The 22,239-nt window shown below is 46.7% G+C and overlaps 1 protein-coding gene across 1 annotated transcript; it reads left to right on the forward strand.

Annotated features, from left to right (window-relative positions):
* The first annotated feature begins 7,023 nt into the window (after positions 1-7,023).
* Positions 7,024-19,432, forward strand: LOC8037324 (monocarboxylate transporter 3). Its single transcript, XM_002412243.5, has 4 exons — positions 7,024-7,210; positions 12,649-12,789; positions 16,429-17,271; positions 19,121-19,432. The coding sequence occupies exons 1-4, from the start codon at positions 7,024-7,026 to the stop codon at positions 19,267-19,269; spliced, it is 1,320 nt and encodes a 439-aa protein (XP_002412288.5). The 3' UTR covers positions 19,270-19,432.
* Positions 19,433-22,239: the final 2,807 nt, after the last annotated feature.

Here is a 22,239-nt window from a genome sequence, read left to right on the forward strand (position 1 = left end):
CTCTACACTTCATTCACCTGTTCTTTTTTCGAGTATGTTTGCCATCGCAATACGTAAATCGAAATTTGAATCCGTCGGCACTGGACACTCTTTATCTTCACCGCCTGACGTTCAAGAGGACATGTTCCAAATCTCAGACGAACATACGTGATAACGTTGCGCACAAACTAGAGTACCGGGTGTTTGTGAGAAATCCGAGCTCGGCTTTTCGCACCGCAAAAATAAACTAGACGTCGCGGAGAGCTCAAACTTCGTCAGAACGTAGCCGCAGCCGTTCGAGCAAGATGTTAAAGTTTCAGCACCCAACAGTTCTCTTATTCAAAACTTATAAGTGTTTGTTTGATGTTTTCAATGGGAAATTGGTGCCCATATTCGCCCGTTTGCGGTTTCTGGCGCCATAACGCTTCATGTAGGGGAGACCTCCATCGGCCGCGATTTTTTAGAGCGCAGCTCTTAGGCGCCCGTTTCCGGCTTGAGCGGCGTCGCCGTCGCCGTCGCCGTCGGCGTAACCGCGCGGTGCATTATGGGTAAATTTTCCCGAAGGAACCCGAGGTCCGCCCGAAAGACCTCGGGTTCCTTCGGGAGGACCTCGGGAGGACCTCGGGAGGACCTCGGGTTTCTTCGAGAGGACCTTGGGAGGACCGGGTTCCTTCGGGAGAACCTCGAAAGGACCTCGGTAGGACCTCGGGTTCCCTGGGAGGACCTCGGAAGTACCTCGGGTTTCTTCGGGAGGACCTCGGAAGGACCTCGGGTTCCTTCGAGAGGACCTCGGAAGGACTTCGGGTTCCTTCGGGAGCACCTCGGGAGGACCTCGGGTTTCTTCGGGAGGACCTCGGAAGGACATCGGGTTCCTTCGGGAGGACCTCGGGAGGACCTTGGGTTCCTTCGGGAGGACATCGGAAGAACCTCAGGTTCCTTCGGGAGGACCTCGGGTTTCTCCGGGAAGACCTCGGAAGGACCTCGGAAGGAACCGGGGTTTCGGGAGGACCTCGGGAGGACCTCGGGCTCCTTCGGGAGGACCTCGGGAGGGAGGACCTAGGGGGTGTCACGTGACCTGAGGGGTCACGTGATGATGACGTCAGCAGTGATGATGACGATGACGATGCGGATGCCAATGACGTCATCGGCATCCGCATCGTCATCATCACTGCTGACGTCATCGTCACGTGACCCCCCCCCCCCCCCCCCGAGGTCACGTGATCTCCCAGGTCACGTTACGCACCCCCCCCCCCTTCCGAGCTCAACTGACCCCCCTAGTACCCTTTCCTCCTCCACCTCAAGAGCTGCGCTCTAATTCGGCGTTACAGGGAGTTGTAAACGGCTTTTATCTTTTAGAGCGCAGCTCTTAGGCGCCCGTTTCCGGCTTGAGCGGCGTCGGCGTCGCCGTCGCCGTCGCCGTCGGCGTAATCGCGCGGTGCATTATGGGTAAATTTCCCCGCTAAATCTAGAGGAAAAATTCCCCCGCTAAATTTAGCGGAAAAATTTCCCCGCTAAATCTCGCGGAAAAATTTCCCCGCTAAATCTAGCGGAAAAATTTCCCCGCTAAATCTAGCGGAAAAATTTCCCCACTAAATCTAGCGGAATATTTTCCCCGCTAAATCTAGCGGAAAAATTTCCCCGCTAAATCTAGCGGAATATTTTCCCCGCTAAATCTAGCGGAAAAATTTTCCCGCTAAATCTAGCGGAAAACTTTCCCCGCTAAATCTAGCGGGAAAATGTCCCCGCTAAATCTAGCGAAATATTTTCCGCGCTATATCTAGCGGAAAAATTTCCCCGCTAAATCTAGCGGAAAAATTTCCCCACTAAATTTAGCGGGAAAATTTCCCCGCTAAATCTAGCGGAATATTTTCCCCGCTAAATCTAGCAAAAAAAATTCTCCGCTAAATCCAGCGGAAAAATTTCCCCGCTAGATTTAGCGGAAAGATTTCCCCGCTAAATCTAGCGGAATAATTTCCCCGCTATCTCTAGCGGGAAAGTTTCCCCGCTAAATCTAGCGGAATAGTTTCTCCGCTATATCTAGCGGAAAAATTTCCCCGCTAAATCTAGCGGAAAAATTTCCCTGCTAAATCTAGCGGAAAAATTTCCCCGCTAAATCCAGCGGAAAAATTTCCCCGCTAAATCTAGCGGAAAAATTTCCCCGCTAAATCTAGCGGAAAAATTTCTCTTCAGGTCAGGTGACCCCCCGAGGTCACGTGACCCCCGTGGTCACGTGACACCCCCAGGTCACGTGACCCCCACGTGACCTTGGCGAGGGGGTCATGTGACCCCTCCAAGGTCACGTGACCACCCCTCCCCCCCGATAACACGTGGACCTCAGTACCCTTCCCTCCTCCTCAAGAGCTGCGCTCTAATTCGGCGTTACAGGGAGTTGTAAACGGCTTTCATTTTTTTTCCTTGAAATAATCAGAAAATTGCTATTAGCTTTTGAATCAGATGAGGGTTGGTGCTGAAACTTTGGCATCCGACGCAACCGACGCTACGAGTTGATGAGATCAATCTGAGAGCGTCAAAAGTACACCATCATGGTGTTCGTCATTTTTCTGTATGTGGTCTATCATTGCTGAACCACTGATAAACAGACAAGGCGTAATGACTTGCACCTCGTAGCGTCAGCTGCGTTTGAAGGGCAACTCCGTTCCATACTTTCGATTTTGGGATTATGACTGTTTTTAGTGCGGTCAGCGTCCCTGAATTGCAAGGTGTAATTTTTTTTTTTCGTTATTGTGCGTAGTTTTAAAGATATCGACGCCTCAAAGTTTTGTTTGGGGCGCGGCCAACAAAACCGAAACTAGCCGCTCGAGGCCCCGGCAACACTGGAAATCAGCCGCTCTCTGAACGTGACATCAGGATTGTTCTCGTTCAACGAGTACGCAGGCCGAGCGCCACCTACCTCTGTTGCGCTAGCCGTCTAAAAATAGGAGGTAAGCTGATTTTGTTTTAATTCTGTATACGTGGTAGTTATCCAGCATATGTAGCAACAGTTAGTCCGTATACCCAAAAGCCAGCGACTGGAAAACCCGTGAACTCGTACATTGCCGTACTCGGCGGCCACCGCCGTGCGTGCGCTATGCCGTACTCGTCGCTTGTATACCCAAAAGCTAGCGACTGGAAAACAAGTGAATTCGTTCGGTGCCGTACTCGGCGGCTGTCGCCGCGTGTGTGGTCTTCCGTACTCGTCGCTACGCCTAAATTGTCATCTAGGCTCCGTGGATGGAGCGGCGTTGCTTTACGCCGCGCTGCCGGTGACGTACAGTACTGGGGGCCCTCTCGCTTTCGCGCTACGGGTCAGTCCCAGACACGAAGGTTTGAGGCTCTCCGGCGCTGGCCGCTGCACCCGAACACACGTGTGCTGGGCTGTACACGATTGTTTTTAGAGCGCAGCTCTTAGGGGCCCGTTTCCGGCTTGAGCGGCGTCGGCGTCGGCGTCGGCGTAACCGCGAGGTCATGTGACCCCCGAGGTCACGTGACCCCCTGAAGTCACGTGACCCCCTGAGGTCACGTGACCCCCTGAGGTCACGTGACTCCCCTCAGGTCACGTGACCCCCTGAGGTCACGTGACTCCCCTCAGGTCACGTGTCCCCCCTCAGGTCACGTGTCCCCCCCTCAGGTCACTTGACCCGCCTCAGATCACGTAAACCCCTGAGGCCACGTGACCCCACTGAGGTCACGTGACCCCCTGAAGTCACGTGACCCCCTCAGGTCACGTGTCCCTTCTCAGGTCACTTGACCCGCCTCATATCACGTAACCCCCTGAGGCCACGTGACCCCCTGAGGCCACGTGACCACCTCAGGCCACGTGACCTCCTCAAGCCACGTGACCCCACTGAGGCCATGTGACCCACCTGAGGTCACGTAACCCCCTTGGGGACACGGGACCCCCGAGTTCACGTGACCCCCCTGAAGTCACGCGACCCCCGAGGTCACGTGACTCCCCTGACGTCACGCGAGCCCCCTTAGGTCACGTGACCTCAAGGAGTCACCTATCCCTCAGTACACTTCCACCTTCCTCCTCAAGAGTTGCGCTCTAACCGGCGTTACAGGGAATTGTAAACGGCTTCCATTTTTCGTTCTTTTTTTCATCGGGTGCGTAAAAGCCGAAGTCCAAAGTCCACTCGTCGAACAGCGTTGACCCACACCTTCTCCAATTTCCGGTCCGTCGGACACTTGTGAAAAAGCACCTCCGTGCTGCGCAGCGGGTTGTTTGAGCAGCCCACAGCGCTACATGTTTTAATCGGCACTTTTCGAGGAACAGCTGGGCAGTCTTGGGCGCACCGAGTTGCTCGCTAAAACGAGTCTTAAAGTCCTCACAAGCAAATAAACAAAAGGCTATACCGAAGCTACACGAGCTACAGATAAAAGCAGCGGCTAAACACGCCAATCACAAGCCGAAGTAGCGGTGGTAGCGGCTCAAAGAAGCGCACTCCGCGCAACGCCCGGACCGGAGGAAAAAAAAGAGAACGATACGGACGTCACGGCCCAATGTTGCTTTAGCGATCGGCAACCCGCTGGCCGCCCGCTAAGGAGCAGCGGCTCGCGGCGGGTCGCATTTTTGTTATCGGCATTAGCTGAGAATGCGGCGTCCTACGGACGTAATATTTTGGCTGGGGTCATATTTTGTGTCACTACAGCGATGCCAGTAATTTATTTCATTTTGAGTTTTAGCCGGAGTTGCCCTTTAAGCTGAAACAAAGTATAAGAATTCCGTTCAGGTTCTGTCTCATGCACTCGCTCGATGCCTTCCGCCGAGCACTGGCTGCACGTACGACCAAGCGTTAAAAATAAAAAAGAAAGCTCGCGCTGGGGATCACCAACTACTAGCACCGACATGTTTCGGTGCTGCAGACTCAAGTTTTTCTTTCGTGATGTCACGATCAAAACTTTCCTTGCCGTAACGTCATCAATTGTATTCTTGTAATGTTTGGCTACTTATGATCAGCTGCGAACTACAAGTTTGTTGATATGTGTAAAAATAACAAATGAAGCTTAAGTCGCTCCATCCTTAAACAAGCATCGTGACAGATGGCACTCCGATGCTGCGCTGATTTTTGTCGATGAAAGAAATATTAATAAAAATAAAGACGTCACTGTGAGCTTTCGCCCACTCGCGAAATGTGACCACATCGACGCTTTTGCTCGCGCATGTCGCTAATAGTTGACTTTCGGTTTACGTTTTTATGATGTAACACAATCTGGTGGATCAAATTTTGCTCAATATAATGCCATGCTTCATTTCGCTTGGAGTGAGATTGCGATAAAACTGGCGACAACGGTACACACAATTTAGGACATAGCTAGATATGTCGTAAGTACGCTTCCCCATTCGTTCCTATTTATATGCTGTGGGACTTCACCTATCTCAAGGCACGGTGAAGTAGAGCCCAATTCCTTGATTGCTGTTAAGGACAGCCGGGTCTTTTCAAAGATTGTTGTAAGTTCCGATGGAGAGGAGTGAGCTCTGCAAAGCAGTGATCTCGACGACGCTGGTTTTTGGCTCTACGCCACCACGATTTGACCGCGGGCCAAAAGAAAAAACAAGAAAAAAAAACTTAAAGGGTCGGCGCTGCCTTACTAGGCAGACTCACCGGGAGGGGCTCACGCTGCCGTCTAGGTAGAATCGCGGGAAGGGCGAAGATTCAAAAATAAAGTAGTGTCTCTGAGGACCAGAGTCTTGCACAGTGAGGATCTCCCGGCCATATCACACGTAGAATATTAGGGCTGTAGAACATCATCGAATATTTTTTATAGATTTAGTAGGTAATAATAAAATTAAGAAATGACTGTTCAAACCATATGTAATAAAATGTTTAACAGAATAAACGTGCCGGATCTTGTTTGTTTGTTATTTTCCCAGCGCTTGATTTTATCACGTAACGGAGAGCGCTGAAATATCGAAGGAAGGTATCTCCAGCGGTAAGGGATGCCATCTTGCACTGACGTCACACCGCATACTTTTGACCACCATGAAAGAGAGAGAGAGGGAAGCTGCCTCTGTGGGTATTCTGAGTGGCGGCTTCATATTCTATTATCTTCTGGGAAGAGAACTGCGACGTCTGGGAAAATCTGGGAGACACAAAGGAGGATCCTGGTAAGAGGGAAGCTCCCTCCCCCTTTTCTGGTGGCCATCGGAGCGGTCTTCGGGTGACATCACGAGGAAGCCATGTATACGTCACCCGCACTCGTCATGTGCAAGCCACTTTCTAGAGATTTTAGCACTGACGCAGTATCCCACATCTGTGGCACACGTAGACTGGCTACCTTATATTGAACCTTACAGTTAGCGCTAGCTTTCAATCACACTTAATTCCATTCACCGGATTATCAGTGTAGGGCTCACCTCCGGGTGTAACAATACCTTAGGTTATGAGTCCCAATATCTGCTGGACGCTTGTATCTGGTCAATACCGCATAGAATACAACGCCTGCGCCACCTGCCCCTAAACGACAGCAGTAGTGGATCCACGCAGCAGCGGTAGTGGCCGCTTAGCTTCCGTCCGCATCGTCGCCAGAGTGTCGCAGAGCGTCTCACAGTGCACACGACGCTAGGGCGACAAGACGGACGCGTCTGCCGGTTTGCGGTGTCCCTCGTCGAGCTTCGGCGTTTTTCAAGCTTGCGGTGGGTCGGGGATCCCCTAACGTTAACAGTTTAAACCCCCCCCCCCCCCCGCTCCTCCCAAGAAAAACAAAAAAACAACAACAACAGCTGGCTAGATGGCGCAAGCCGCCGCCCGATTCAAAGGGCTCATATTTTTGCATCTATGCAAAGATGGCGTCATTTGCAGGCCTTGTCTTTTAGGTGGTACTAATCTGGCATCAAGCAAGCAATGATAGCCTCAAATCAAAATCTTTCAGAAATTTCTCCTCACTTTTAATTTAGGTGAGATGTTGATTCGAAGCTGACGCCTCCTGCCTTCAAAGCCGCACCAAATCGTATTCTCAAGCTAGCATTTTCAAATGAATTGTTGATGCGAATTATGTCACTCCTAATGTGTGAACGTTTCATTTCTAGACGAGAAGAAAGTCAGGATGACGAAAAACAGAGTGGACGGCAGCTGGCACGTGGCACTCATAACTTTCCTAACTGTGCTCGTCACGACGGTGGCCCTAAAAAATTCTGGATTCATCTACGTTGGCTTCATGCAAGAGTTCGGGATTGACCGAGAATCTGCCTCATGGCCGTCGAGTGCCCTTGGCGCAGCCATTCATGGTGGAGGTAAGTTCTTGAAACGGGAAAATTACTTTTCAAGATTAATTGATTTACCTCACGAATTACTTTCCCGAAAATACGAAAATGTATTGAAGCTGTATTACAAGTTATCGCGGGTTCGAATGAGCCTCCTCTCAGACGACTTCGGCGAGGAATAGTGAGGACGGGCGATCCGCAGCGGTTAGCATCTTACGTAGCTTTTTCTGGACAACCTTTCATTTCATTTCTTTTCATCTCATTTTATTACCTTAAGGGCTTCTATGTGAGGCATTACATAAGGGGGGTACATTAAATTCACAAAAATTCACAAAAATTGGAGAAAACATTGAATGAGAACAATGAGAAAGCATCATTATACAGAGATTACTCAAACATCTTAACAAGCTCCTGCGTAAAATGGTTTTGGTCACGTATCGTCACCAGGCTTGAGGGCATGCTATTCCATTCAGAAATGCATAGAGGGAGAGGTGAGTATTTGTAGGCGTTAGTTCTAGAAAAATGGGTTCGACTTTATATGGATGATCTAGGCGAGAGGAAATATGATAAGCCGGGAAAATAAATTTTTTTGGTGACCATGGGTTGTAGTATAGTCTGTGCATAAAAGAGAGCCGTTCGTTTTTTTCTTTTACGAGTGCCGAGTGTATGGAGAGATATGGACTGTTTTAGACAGGAAATGCTTTTTCATAAATAATCGCGAGTAATAAAACGAGTGGCGCGATTTTGGACAGCTTCGAGTTGGTTAATGAGATATAATTGATGAGGTTTTCATATGATGGACGCGTATTCCAGTTTCGTCCGATCTAACGTAGTGTATGCTAAACGTTTGACATATGGGTCTGCGAGATAAAGATGTCTTAAAAATCCTAATGTTCTATTTGCTTTAGAGGAGAAATAGTCGACGTGGCACTTCCATAATAAGTCTGCAGAAAGGATTACTCCTAGATGTTTAAATGAGGCTACACGTTCTAGTTGACAAGATGAAATAGAGTAAGTTTAAGTGACTTAATTTTTTTATCTGGAGAATGACATAATTTTAGATTTATCCAGATTAATCACCATGAGCCAAGATTCACACCAGGTTCTTAATTTTTCTAGACCGTATTGTAGAATTATGCAATCATTGATGGAAGAAATTTTGCGATAGAGCAGAAGGTCGTCAGCATACAAATCTCACTGTCGAAGAGAGGGAAGCAGCAATGTCGTTTATATAAATTAGGAAAAGAAGTGAGCCAAGAACTGAACCCTCAGGGACGCCGGAGATAACATTCAGGAGAGAGGAGGTGGCATTATCGACAATCACAAATTGAGTGCGATGAGACAGGACGGCCCGAGTCCACAAGACAAGGTTACTGCTGACGTTTAGATGGAGGAGCTTAAGTATTAATCTGTTATGGGGAACACGATCAAAAGCTTCTAAGAAGTCTATAAATATTGCATCAGTTTGTTTTAAAGAGTGCATGTTGCTATGAAGATCGTGGGTGAGTTCGAATAATTGGGTAACACAAGACAGTTTCTTGCGGAAGCCATGCTGATTAGAGAACAGCAAATCGTTACTATCGAAATGTGACATTATGCTGCTGAAGACGATGTACTCTAAAAGTTTGCATGACACACTGGTCAATGAGATGGGCCTGTAATTTTTTAGCTCATTCGGGTTACCTGATTTGAAGATGGGTACTACGTTAGCATTTAGCCAATCAGACGGCAATTGGGAGAAAGCTAGGGATTGCTCGAAAATAAGGAGCAGAAATTTGGCGGAAGTATATTTCGTTATTTTTAAGAGTCTGGACTTAATTTCGTCACAGCCAGGTGAAGAGTTCACAGGGAGTCGATCAATAACATTCGAAATTCCGTCTATGGAGAGGTAAATATTTTGCATGACCGTTGGGCTTTCGAAGCTAGATAAGCAAGGTTCTGGAAAAGTTTCGCGTGTAAAGATCTCACCAAAATACGTGTTAAAATTGAAAGCACTTACCGCAGATGGTAATGGGCTATCTTTTGGATCTACGGTAGGAAGTTTGGCGCCCCTGGGTGTAGCTAGAACTAATTATAAACCAAACATTTTTGGGATTTTCAGTTAGTATCTTTTTTAGGTCAACATTAAAAAACTTATGTTTCACTGACTGGATTACGCGTTCGCACTCTGGAAAACACGTAAAAATGAAGCCAAATTTTATCAGTGTTTAACTTTACAGCCTTGCGGTATAAACGTTTTTTTCTTATTTAAAATGCGCTTTATTTTCACTGAGAACCAGGAAGGAGATGAGTCTGAGGTCAGTATCTTTTTTAGGAGTAAACTGGTTCGCGCAGCTAACCAGGGCGTCCTTGAAAATAGTCCAATTGACCTCGACCGAACGGTCATTGAAAGAGTTTCCGAAGTCTGCGAATGCCCGAAGGAGAGTGGAATTCAGATCCTCTATATTTGCCTTAGGGTAGTCCCAAATGATTTTCGAGGTCTTCTTTTTGTCTGGTACCTTTAATGAAAGATTGATGGCTATGACGGAATGATCGCTAATCGGCGATAGGAAATGTATGGAAGAGATATGTTCTAGATGAGTAATAAAAAAACGTGAAAGCCGTTTACCAGCTGTAACGCCGAATTGAAGCGCAGCTCTTGAGGAGGAGGAGGGAAGGGTACTGAGGGCCACGGTTTCTCGGGGGGCAAACGTGACATAGGGGAAAGGGTCACGTGACTCCCCCCCCCCCCCGAGGGCACATGACCTTGCTGGGGTCACGTGACCTCGGGGGAGGGGGGTCCACGTGGGGAGGAGTCACGTGCCCCCCCCCGAGGTCACGTGAACTCGGGAGGGGGTCACGTGACCTTGGGGTGTCACGTGACCTCGGGGGAGGGGTCACGTGACTCCCCAGGTCACGTGACCAAAATTGTCCCGCTAGATTTAGCGGGGAAATTTTTCTGCTAGATTTAGCGGGGAAATTTTTCCGCTAGATCTAGCGGGGAAATTTTTCTGCTAGATTTAGCGGGGAAATTTTTCCGCTAGATTTAGCGGGGGAAATTTTTCCGCTAGATTTAGCGGGGAAGTTTTTTCGCTAGATTTAGCGGGGAAATTTTTCTGCTAGATTTAGCGGGGAAATGTTTCCGCTAGATTTAGCGGGGAAATTATTCCGCTACATCTAGCGGGGAAATTTTTCCGCTAGACAGCAGGGAAATTTTTTCGCTAGATTTAGCGGGGAAATTTACCCATAATGCACCGCGCGGTTACGCCGACGGCGACGGCGACGGCGACGGTGACGCCGACGCCGCTCAAGCCGGGAACGGGCGCCTAAAAGCTGCGCTCTAAAACAAGTCTAATGTTGAATCGCCACGTGTTGGGTGAGCAATTTGTTGATGAAGTCCAAATACAAAAAGCAGGTGCATAAATTCTAAACGCTCTAAGGGGTTACTACATGAAGGAACAACAGAACTGTCCGCCGAGTTAATACCGGGAAAGTTGAAATCTTCGGGTGATGATGATGTCGCAGATGTCGTGGATGCTAGGGCAACATAGACTTCGTCTTTTTTGTGTTTGTAGAGATGACCTTGAGATTGAGAATAAGGATGTAGCTGAGTTTCAGACGTCGTTCTGTCTATTTCATGGCTCTTTTACGTTTTGATAGTTCTTCTGTACCCTCGTCTCAGGTTAATCCAACATGGTTAACATTCACCAGCTCGCCTACACCCTTACGATATTTGCTATGCTATGCTATGGCTGATGTCGTAGCCTGAAGCCGATGAAGCAGCGACGTTCGAGGGCCGATGGTGTTGGCTGGCTGTAGCAAGGAGGGTACGTTCATGTTCGTGGCCTTCGTGACAAAATCTTTGACGGTTGATGGTGGATTGCGAGCAAGATCATAAAATACGTTATTGTTTACACCTCGGATCTCAGGATCCTCAGCTTCTTTTCGTTGGTGGCTTCAAGGTCGGCGTGAGCGATCAGGCTCAGAAAATCCTCGGCGAAACTGGTGATAATCTCGTTTGCGCTCTGGGTCCTCATTCAAAGCAGGTTCTCGGCCGTTTCCCGTCGATATTAGTTGATGAATTTCCGTCTCAACGCATCCTTGCAGGCGGTCCACGAGGTCAAGGCAGTCTCGCGATTCTCGAACTAGTGCCTGAACGTTCTTTCTAGCGCGAGGTAAAGAGTCTGCAGGCGCTGTACGTCCGTCCTTTGGTTGTTCTGAGCCACCAGCTCGTGCTGCTGTAGCCAGTCCTCGACGTCTTCATAAAGTTCACCTTTGAAGGGCGTGGGTGTGCGTGCAGCGACAGGTAGGACAATGATAGGTGGGGTATTCATCGTCGCGCTCTTCTTTTTTAGCTTCTGCAGCAGGGAACCGAATTCGGGGGGTTGCCCTTAGAACGGCGGCTTGTTCGGGAGTCGGCGTCTTCTGCGAAGGGTAGCCTTGCTGGACTAAGCACCTTACTTGGCCGGGGTGTCTTCTGAAGGGTACTTTTTCACGGGCATAGCATGGAATAACCCGCACCACCATAAAAGTATCACAAATGAGGCGATGAAAATTAAAGCAAACTAAAGGTTTACTGGAGCAAACTTCTGCCCAAAATAAACAAACAAAAAAGGAAGGCTAGCGTCACAGGCATTGATGACGACGTAGCAGCAGGGTCGAGCGCTGGAGCGAGACTGGCCCCGGCTTGCCACGCGGAGCCCCTTTTGTGGGCTTCTAGCACAACCGGCGTAGAAGGTTCGGCGCGTAGAACATTTGAACCTCGAATAAGCAACAGAATCCTCGAATACACCAGAACGCGCTGGTTCAGGCATCGAACCTCGTCCCTTTGCGTGGGCGCCAAGCACGATCACCATTGGGGCACTGGTGCGCTGCCCACTTGGCTAGCTGAGCGCACGGCAATATCGCACGTACGTCTCAAAATAAGACGTACCCATAAATAAAAACCATTTTGTGCGTTCCTTATATCGCGAGGCCGATTTTCAATTTGAAGCGATTGCGTAGCAGGCTCATATCTTGGAGCCGACGTCTTAAAATCAATGTATACTTCGAAAAAGCAAAAAAAAAAAACAACAACTATGTTTTGCAACGTTAACACCGCACTATTGTTTCGTGTTTTCTATTTCTGGAGAAATTTATTTTTGTGACTATGCAGGCAACCAAATGTTCCTCGGGGAGTATGGTATTCATCTAGAGGTCTTCAAGTGTTTTTTTCTTTCATCTATCTCATTAATTCGCCCATTGACTGATACCGTAGTTCTTCCAGATTCAACAAGAAAAAAGTATTTTTTTTATCTATTTTCTATATTTAAGTATACTTACATACGTATAGGAAATTTAACTAAATTTAACTATACGTACATGAAAAAAGCTGCGACATGCTCACGGTTAGTGAATTTTATTACTGTTTTGAAAACTGATGCAAGGTTAGCACTGAGTGTATTTCGGAATTTAAGACACTGCTGCTTGAAGAATTTCGTTCTTTACAGGGGTTTTCGTTGGACTTACCCAGCGGTGGTTCTGCGTTTACCAAATGGGCCTCCTCGGGAGCGTATTGGTTTGGGCCGGCATGATTGCTTCATCTTTTGCACCGAACATTACCTGGGCTACTTTAACGTTTGCTTTACATGGTGAGTATATTACCGTTAAGATCTTGTCTCTACGTAGACCCGTCACTCTCATAGGGCCGAATTACTCAGACATGTCACACATTCCGCAGCTTATCCCAGGCAATCATATAGAAGGCAAAATTTGGTCATCCAAATTATTCCACAGAATGTCGACCAAATCGTTCCTGCGAAAAATATGCATCGTACAGAAAATAAAGGTAGACGTCATATTGGTCTCTGCCAAGAGGGTAGTTAGAAAACTCCTCACGTTCTGTAAAAAGGAGTTATGATTTTCTTCAAGTAAATAGCTTCTTGATTATTAAACTTAAATGTATATCATAAAATGTAAAGGTCCTGGGGTCATGGCAAATCACTAATATATGCACAGGCGATCCTGTGCCACGTGGCCAAAGCACGCAACTATACTGCACACGCAACTGCGATTGTAAAGAACACTATAAACTAAAAAGATCCGCTGAACAAATAAAGGCAGAAAAGATATGACTGAACATAGACAGCTTTGACAGAAAGTAGTGGAAAAATATACGAGAGCGTTATGCTGCTCGAATATTTCTTTAATCAGACTACATTTCAGTGGTGAGGGCTCTTCGTGCTTGTAAACGATTTATGTTGCTTCAAATGTGAATTGCAAAATATTGTAAACAGGTTTAAAAAAACTTAAACTAAAAGTTAATCATCATTGAAGTTCTTTTTTTTTAATGCGAAGCAGGCGCTGGGAACATTGTTATTCGTGGAAGCTTCAGCTAAGGCGAGAGCTTTCAGCATTGCTAAAAGACAAAGAAAACGTAGAAAGTCTGAGAACATAATTCCTCGTCCTTTCTGTTTGCCTCTATGCACCACCAACTCAACTCTCTGCCATCGCGCCACTGCTGTAGTGCTGGTATCGGCACTGCGCATGCGCAGATGTTGCGTCTCACGCGAATTCGGTTTCTGCTTACGCGCAATGCCCACACCGGGTGCGGGAAAGAAGGCGGGTTTGTGTGCAAGCAGAGCGATCATGTATACACCAACACCCGGAACTGACGTCACGCTGCCGCAGTGGCGCTGCTATTGGCTGGCAGGGCGCATGCGCAATGCCCACACCTCGTCAGGGCTTGCTTGTAAACAGCGCGTTGGCTTATGGACAATTCCAAGGATGGCGCCCCGACTAATGGGAGCCATATGCGTGCGCAGCACGTACGGTGTTCGCGTGGACGTAGCGTTGGCAGGCTTGCAACTGCACGGGCTTGCCTGCACGGTCGGAGAAATGGCGGCTTTCTGTCGCCCCACTTTTGCAAGCCACTATATTTTGCTGAAACATTGCAAATGTGTGTGCGTGTGTGTGGATGCGTATGTGGGTCTGTGTCGCGTGTGCGTGCGTGCGTATGTGCGTGCGTGTGTGCGTGCGTGCGTGTGTTTTAATATTAAACTTGATGCTGCAGGTGTTTCCACGGCTAGAGATTGCACAGCGCACAACTTCCGCTCCACTGCCGGCATCTGTGAACAAAACGTTTTATTTTTCCTTTGTTTTCACGTTGGTCACCACAGTCACCACATTTCACAATAATTACAACCGTTCTTTTTTGTATCGTGGTTTTTAATTAGTAATAATTGTTCGAATGGTTGCCATCGACAGAAAATATGGATAGTCATGTATATTAAGTATATCGTACAAACGAATTTTAAACCCTGAATTTAACGGGAAATTTATAGGCCCTACAGATGTAAAGCACCCAAGCAGTTGACGTGATATAATGAAGCTGAGTGATATATGGAATGTTTTTTGAAGTGAATCTCCTATTCCTAGAATTTTTTGCTGTTCGTCAGTCCGCGAATTTGTTCGCTAAATTTAGCGAGGAAATCAATGACACGTAATGCCATGGTGTCATATTACATCATGACTTGACAGCATGAATCACGTAACGTGAGGTTACAATTTCGTCGCTAAATTCAGTCAGTAGATAAGTCACATGTCCTGATGTCAGGTGTGGTCACCTCAAAGTATCAAGTCGTGGTCTCGATACCATGACGCGACCTTCAATTCCCACACACTGTGGGCATTGAAGGTCTCGTATCAGTTAATTTTGAGTGTGGAAATTAATAGGAATCACATTCTTTCTTCCTGAGACGACAGTTTTATGTCTTCTAAACAAATTTAAATTATTGCTCCCTAAAGACTGCAATCGATGTATTTTGTGCATTTGACGATCGAAGTCAATGGTAACTTTAACACTGAATATGTGTTTAACCGGGCGATTTTCATAAGATCTCCAATGTTTTAGAGTAACGCTTGATTGTCACGTCTGGCTCTAAGAAAGATTTAGCACCGAAAAGCGTTACGCACATAGGGAAACACAAATAAGACATGAGAGAAGGAAGTATTAAGCAGTGTTTGAACCTGCCACCTTGAGATTGTGAGCCAGGTGCTTTACCGACTGAACTATCGAATGAAATACTTGGTCTCGCACGCGAAAACAGGCCCCTTCGTGTGTCACGCGGTCGCGAGCCTCGCGGCCTTGAAAACGTACGGGCAGATATGGACAGTTCCTCGAGATCCTGCAGTTCTGCGCCATCTCACGGCCTCTGCGAGAAATGGGAGCGAATCTTCGACACCGTTGCTCCGAGGCGAGACGGCGCCGTTCAGACGCCACTCGCAATTCACATGGTGTAATTTTGCATAATGTTCCGCTGTTGTGACGTCGCTTGTGCGGCACAGCGTAGTTGAAGCTGTTGTCCTCAACGCCGCAGCTGCGAAATCGCGAGCGAAGTCTCATCATGTGAATCAGACTTTTCTATTCTTCCACCGTGGTCATTGCCTGACGAAGCACGGGGTCGGAGAACGTATTCGAGCTCATCGGGAGCGTAAGAAACAGCAGAATCAGCAGGAAGCGCCTTCGCCGGGGTCCTCCTCGCACACGAACGCCGATAAGTGTGAGGTTATATCACACACTCTGTGCTTACGAGACTCTGTCAGCGTGATTTTATCAAAGCTGTATGGCTTTCAAAACAATATTTTAGAAGTTTCTAGCTGAATATTGGTTATTTTGAGCCGTTAAACCGCTTTCAAATTGCCGAACACGTAATATCTTCACTGTGCCCAAACTTTCGAATTAAATCGACAACCAAATACTTATTAATTTTGCCCATAAATAAATGTATCAATCACTTCCTAAATGAATACTCAACTCGTCGTTAAATGCGATATTTAGTGCTTTTTCAATAAATTAATCTAAGATTTAATGTTCCGTGTAATACTAATATCCTTCGCTTGGACGCTGCTGTCCTTTTTATACCTAAACCAAAACAAAAATTACACAACGCAGTGAAATAGAAACGATAGATTTCTTATTGAAACAGATACATACTCGTACAGTGAGATCTATAAAAACAAAAATTCCGTCAAAATACTGCGCGAACCCGATGCTAAAATGTACATGAATCCTGGTTGATATGAAAGGAGAGGAAGCTGTTTTTATGCTACCTTTATTCGTTCAAATTCAACTGCTGCACTACAGTAGAAACCCTAATGACTCTTCGTACATGCAAAGAAAATACTGCAATAACGACAATAAAACTAGAATAGATTGATCGAAGGAAGCTAAATAAAACTGGGATACTTGACTTTCCACTGGTGTTCTTTAATATACTTTCATGCTGCAGGATTTGGAGTTGGAATGGTCAGCATCACACTTGGTATGGCATTGCTTCACTACTTCAGCAAGTACAGGGGCACGGCAAGCGGCATCATGTTCTCGGGGGAAACCACCTGTGCTCTCGTGTTTCCCGAGGTGCTCCTGCTGATACGGGACACCTACAACTTTCGCAGCGTGTTTTTAATCTACGGAGCGATAGCATTAAACACTACCGCTTTGTGCGTTCTTCTCAAGCGACCTCCCTGGATAAACCGGAACGGAACCTACAAAACAATCCTACCGCCCGAAAATCATGCTCAACCCACGTGCGAGATGCCCTTAAAGTCGGGTATAGAGGACGTCTTAAAAACCACAAGGAACGGCGAGAAACCGACAAACGCCTGGCACGTGTTCAAGCTGTTTAGGCAACCCGCTTTCTACCTTGTGTGTGCCGTCGCAGTGACAGTTCATTACTCTCAAATAATGTACCTGACGAGCATAGTTGACTTTGCAATAGACAGGGGCGCATCTCTCGAGCAGGCCTCAACTATCATAATGTATCTGAGTCCCGCTGACTTCTGCGGTCGCATTATTTTGCCACTTTTAGCCGACAAAGGCTACCTGCCTCCTAACGCGCTCGTTGTGTTGTGCTACCTTTTGGTGGGTATTGCTATGGTTGCATTGCCCCAAGTGTACTCGTTCGGGTCCATGCTGCTTTTGTGTGCCTTCATCGAAATAGGAATCGGCTGTGTTCTCACCATGAAGATGTTACTGATTGCGAACTACATTGATCAAGAACTCTACGCCGCCTCGTACGGGTTCACTGGACTGGTGATCCTTCCAGTGTTTCTTTGCAACCCTTTGATACTCGGTGAGTAAAGCATTTAGCCTTTTAGACATAAAGCGTCGAAGATATATTACTTTTTATAAGTCATGCAGAACTATTCAACCTTTCAAAAATTCAGTTTTTTCTGGTATCTCATATGAGAGTTAATGTTTATCACCCCAATGTCAATCAACTTCCGGTATATCATCAGGCACCGTCGATTTCGCACGTCAGCGGCAGACGTGCATGTGTATTTCGCTAAACAATTCATTTGGCTCTTCGTTTCACTTGTTTCAGTTTCGATGGTAACAAGACAGTACAACTCGTAACACCCGAGCGCCCACTAACGCGACGAATAGAAACAACCGATACCGACAACCCTCAAACATGTGCAGCATGCACGCGATGGTACGTGTGGTAGGCTTGCACTGTCTCGGTGCTCGTGAAGTAAGCAGGAGTGATTGTAAGCCCCCGAAGGATACCTCAGTGTACATGCTGCAAGTGTTTGAGGCGCGTCGATGTCGGTTTGTTCTGTTTGTCGCACTAGTGGGACTCGGGCATAAGAAACGCTTTAGAGCTTTGGATACAATTCACCGCATTAATGGGCTTGTGAAACGAGTGCGTGTAAACTGATTTGTTGGTCGCGAGGCTGAAATGATAGCTGACGCAGCATTTGCATCCGATTCGGAAATCGAATTGAACTGACATCACAAATGATGTTATCCCAATGCAAACACGAGGGTTGAAATTGCCTTATCCTCGGCATTTTCATACCGCTAGCCTAGCGCTGTTGTACGAGTGGTAACTCTAGCGAGCCCCCGCGCATCCCACGTTCATTCAGATCCTAAAATTTTATAATGAAATGGTTCTGGTTGGCGGTCAGAAAATTTGTAATTGGAACCATATGCTTACTTTTTCTAATCAAAATATCAATAAACAAGTTTCATTCAAATATTCGGCTTATTACGAATATCCCCCTATAATATGTTTCCCTTTCCATATAGCTCACCTGAAGCGACTGCCTTAGAGTGACTTTTACGGATTTCTTTTTTTTTTTAATATCTGCTCAAATTAAAATTATATACACTCTATATGCGGTGAAGAGAATCAGCCCTTTCAAAGAATATGGTTAGCATTATCTGGTGCACTTTGGCAACGAAATGAAGCGCACAAAGTTACGCTTCAAAACACTTACTGCCGATTTAAGTTCTTCAGCTAGAGGTGGTGTTGGCAAGCGACACTCAGACCTACAATAATAGTTAGTGTCACATGTTACTTTTAAGTGCGACGCATTTAGTGGATTGAGGTGGGTATTTGTGGCCTGCTTCGTGACTTTCAGGTATGTTAATGTGATTCTACCTCTGCCAAATGCCTTTGATTGGCGCATATATTTCTCAAAAACGACGTGAAAGAATTATGTTTGTTACCCAAAATTACTTTGATGCTTTGGCTAAACGTGCCTAGCGGTTTATCACCACCGACAGCATTCCAGGTGTATTGCGGTTTTCGTGCATTCACATTCAGATTCACTTCATATACATGGAGTCAATCCTAACGTGTCGGGGTGTAAGTGCATCTCCATCTTTGATCAGTGATCGCTAAAAGATGGATGATGTTGTCCTACATTACACGCAATGTCATATATAGACTTATGAAAACGCCTTCATAAGTGACGACTGCATATGAAAGAAAAAATAATGTAGACAGGTGAATTCACAACATCAGCAGTTCAGTATTCTGTTGATCAGGCTCAGACTTTTTTCAATATAATATTTAGCATGTTTTAATACTATTACTCGCGTGACTTTGCTTTGTCGGTCCAGGTAGGTTATCACATGCGTATTGTCCATAGAATATGCACTGTACTAATACTTGTCTCTTTTTCATTTTGCAGGTTTCTTCCGGGATTACCTGGGAGCATACGACGACCTGTACAGAGTCATGGGGGCAATTAGTCTTCTTATGGCCATACTGTTTTCTTGTCTTACGTGGAAAGAAATACGCACCCGTCAAAGAGTTAGTGTAAGAAGGATTGGAGATTGATTTCGAGTTAAATTTGCAAACCTAGTGCCAACAAATTTTGGTTCTGGTCTTAGTGTTGTGATTATTTGACTGCCAAGTTGAGAGAGTAATCTGAAGATTCAAGTTTTCTTTTGTTTTTGTTTTCCAAAATGATATGAACTGAATAAAACATATAATTTACATATGCAGTAAATCTTCCGGAATAACAAACATTACTGAAAGACGACAACGTTGTGTTTTAGCTCCCGGCATACGGGTTCAAGAAAAACATCTCGAGTGTCTGGCGCCTTTCTTTATAAATCGTATAGTTACTTATAGACCTTTCCAATGATTACAAAATAACACTCCAGCGTGCGATCTTCACAGCGCAGCACATCTGTGTTCGTCGCTTCGGAAAGCGAGCGAAGCATACGCCACACGCGCGAACACCCGAAATGGCACCGGCCACACGCTCTTTTTGTGGAAAGGTCTACAGCCCCTTCCCCTGGCAAATTGCGAGCGCTTGGCGCGCGCTTGCCGAGCCGATTCTTGTTCCCCTTACGAGATGCGAACGATCTCTCCGTGTGCCGCTTGTAAATCTGGATTCGGTGGGACGCTCGGCGACCGGCTCCTACTGATCCGTGGGGAAGTGACGGACCACATCGTGGCAGGGTGGAGAACCGGAGTGGTTCTCCGCCCTGTCTTTTTCGAATGAGTACGATCTGTAGTCACTCGCAGCTTTTCAGTTCAATACAGGGGTTTCCCCAGAAATTTAAATTAGGGGGGTGTCTAAATTTCTAGGAGGGGAAGATGGTTATGAGGAGGGAGGGAGGGGGGGGGGCATCTAGATTGGAGTAGTCGTTGCGAAATAAGGGGGTGTATTCAGAAAAACAAAGGGGGGGGGGGGGGTAGGTGTACACCCCCCTAGGGGGTGTGTAGGGAAATCACTGGTTCAATGCGTTCCCGCGAGGGAATGAGAGAGTTTCACGGCTTTTTTATTTCAATTGCTCGGTGGGATCTCTTGTTGTGCTCGCTTTCGTTCCTCTTGTCATGATCTACTCGACCGAGAATACTGCGGCGATGACGATGTTGCAGCTAATTTTAGGAGATCTAATAGAAAGCAGTGACAGCGACGAAAATACCAGCTCCTCCCAATGGCACTCAGTCGGTCAAACGAAGTTTTAGCGAACGCTGACTTTACATTGAAAGAAACTTTAGTGAATGGTCCGCCGCCGCGAAGCGCCGCTTACGCGGGGGCCAGGTGGGTTCACACTTTTTTAATGAGCTACCACAGACTGTCGTCGCGAAGCGCGTGAACGCACGGGGGCTGGTGGGTTAACACGGGTGCCAATGATTCGCTAAAGCGTCAATTCACTCAAATGATCGTTGTTCGCTAAAATGTCAGCTCCAGCTCGAGAGACGATGAGGCGGCCGTGCTCGGCGAAGTGTTTGCCAAGTCGTTCGCCTTTCCAGCGAAGAGGCCGAATTAAGATATGGCATTACGCCGAAGACGTTGTGCGCGCCTATTCTGATTTAGAGGTATGTCGTTTCTTCATTGTTATGTCTCTGTAAAGTAATTTAAAAGAAGACAATATGCCAAATACTTCGGAGATGAAAGTGGCCGCAATTGAATATCGCTTTTCGGCACACGTGAACGGTATTTCGCTTAATTGCATCCTACGGCTCGTGCAAGTTCTTCTAGTTATCTTCATCGGATTTATATAATTGCAAGGAAACATAAGTTATCTCTTACCGTCGGGGTCACCGTTGATCAACTAGTAAACAATCTGGGGTGCTTTCGATGCGCAGTTTATGCTTTCAGCTAGAGGGCAATGGGAACCGAAATTTAAAAAGCGCGGGCAAACGCTCTAAAAGCGATGCCGCTGGCAGCGTACGCTAGATTTTCTCCGCAGCGTGTGCGACTGGGATAGATCACGTGACTGATCACTCACGGAAGTGGACCGCTCGACGACCGCTAGCACGGAGCGCTCGGCATCTGCCTGTGGAAGGGGCTATTAGAGTCTGACATGCATGTTTTTATTTAATTAAATTCACTAGAGGTACCATCAAAAAGCATTTCATTACTGCATTTCTGTAGACCAATTTAGCACCCCGAACATGAAACTAGCGTCCAGCAATGCCAGCACCAAGTTATCTTTACTCTTTATATTCATAACAAAAGGAAAATAACAACTAATTTTTAATTTAGAAATAGAAAAAAACTTTTAGCCTTTCGAATCTGGTAAAGAAGGAAGACCACCGGAGCTGTACAATGAAAAGTAATGACCGGCCGCAAGTCGGCAAGCGAGAGTGGAAAGGCTGCCGCCATCTATGAGCGACGACGGCAACCAGGTACGTGGCTTGCCGCGTATCTGGCTGTCTTCATTTCTTTGCGGGGGACACAATCCGGGGGAAACTAGCCCTTAACACGCTCCGCTGTAAAAAACAATGGGAAATACCTGTTCGATACCAGGACCAGGAGGATTTTTTTTCAGCGTGCACCAGTGAACTATAGCTGTTTTTGGAGATTTCTATTTGCCCTTTGTTCCCCTTGTTCCCCCTCCATGGATTATTATCGTTCATTTTTTGTCCAGCTAACCTGCACGTTTGCATCAATTGCACTAACATTATAACATCAAATATGCAGGCCGTTCATTCTGGTTGGTGTTAGACTGGTCGCGGCTGATAAAACAGGTTTGTTCTACTGACGTCTAACTCATAGTTTGTTAAGTTCGTAGAGCGCTCCACAGGATATGAGGAAGTCCCTGGTTCGATACCAGGACCTAGCGGATTTTTTCAGCGTCCACCAGTCGCCTAGAGCTGTGCTGAAAGATTTGTGTTTGTCCTTTGTCCCCCTTGTTCCCCCTTTCTCCCCCTTTCCAGGAATTATGATCGTTTATCTTCGGTCTAGCTCGCCTGCACCATTTTTATTAATTACACTAACTTCAATTGAAAGTTATTGAAAGCCACTAAATCATCGCAGTTCACAAAATCTTAGAAACGCTTCCAAAC

Source organism: Ixodes scapularis, unplaced genomic scaffold (genome assembly GCF_016920785.2).
Source record: "Ixodes scapularis isolate PalLabHiFi unplaced genomic scaffold, ASM1692078v2 PGA_scaffold1__304_contigs__length_218370807, whole genome shotgun sequence".
Taxonomy (NCBI): domain Eukaryota; kingdom Metazoa; phylum Arthropoda; class Arachnida; order Ixodida; family Ixodidae; genus Ixodes; species Ixodes scapularis.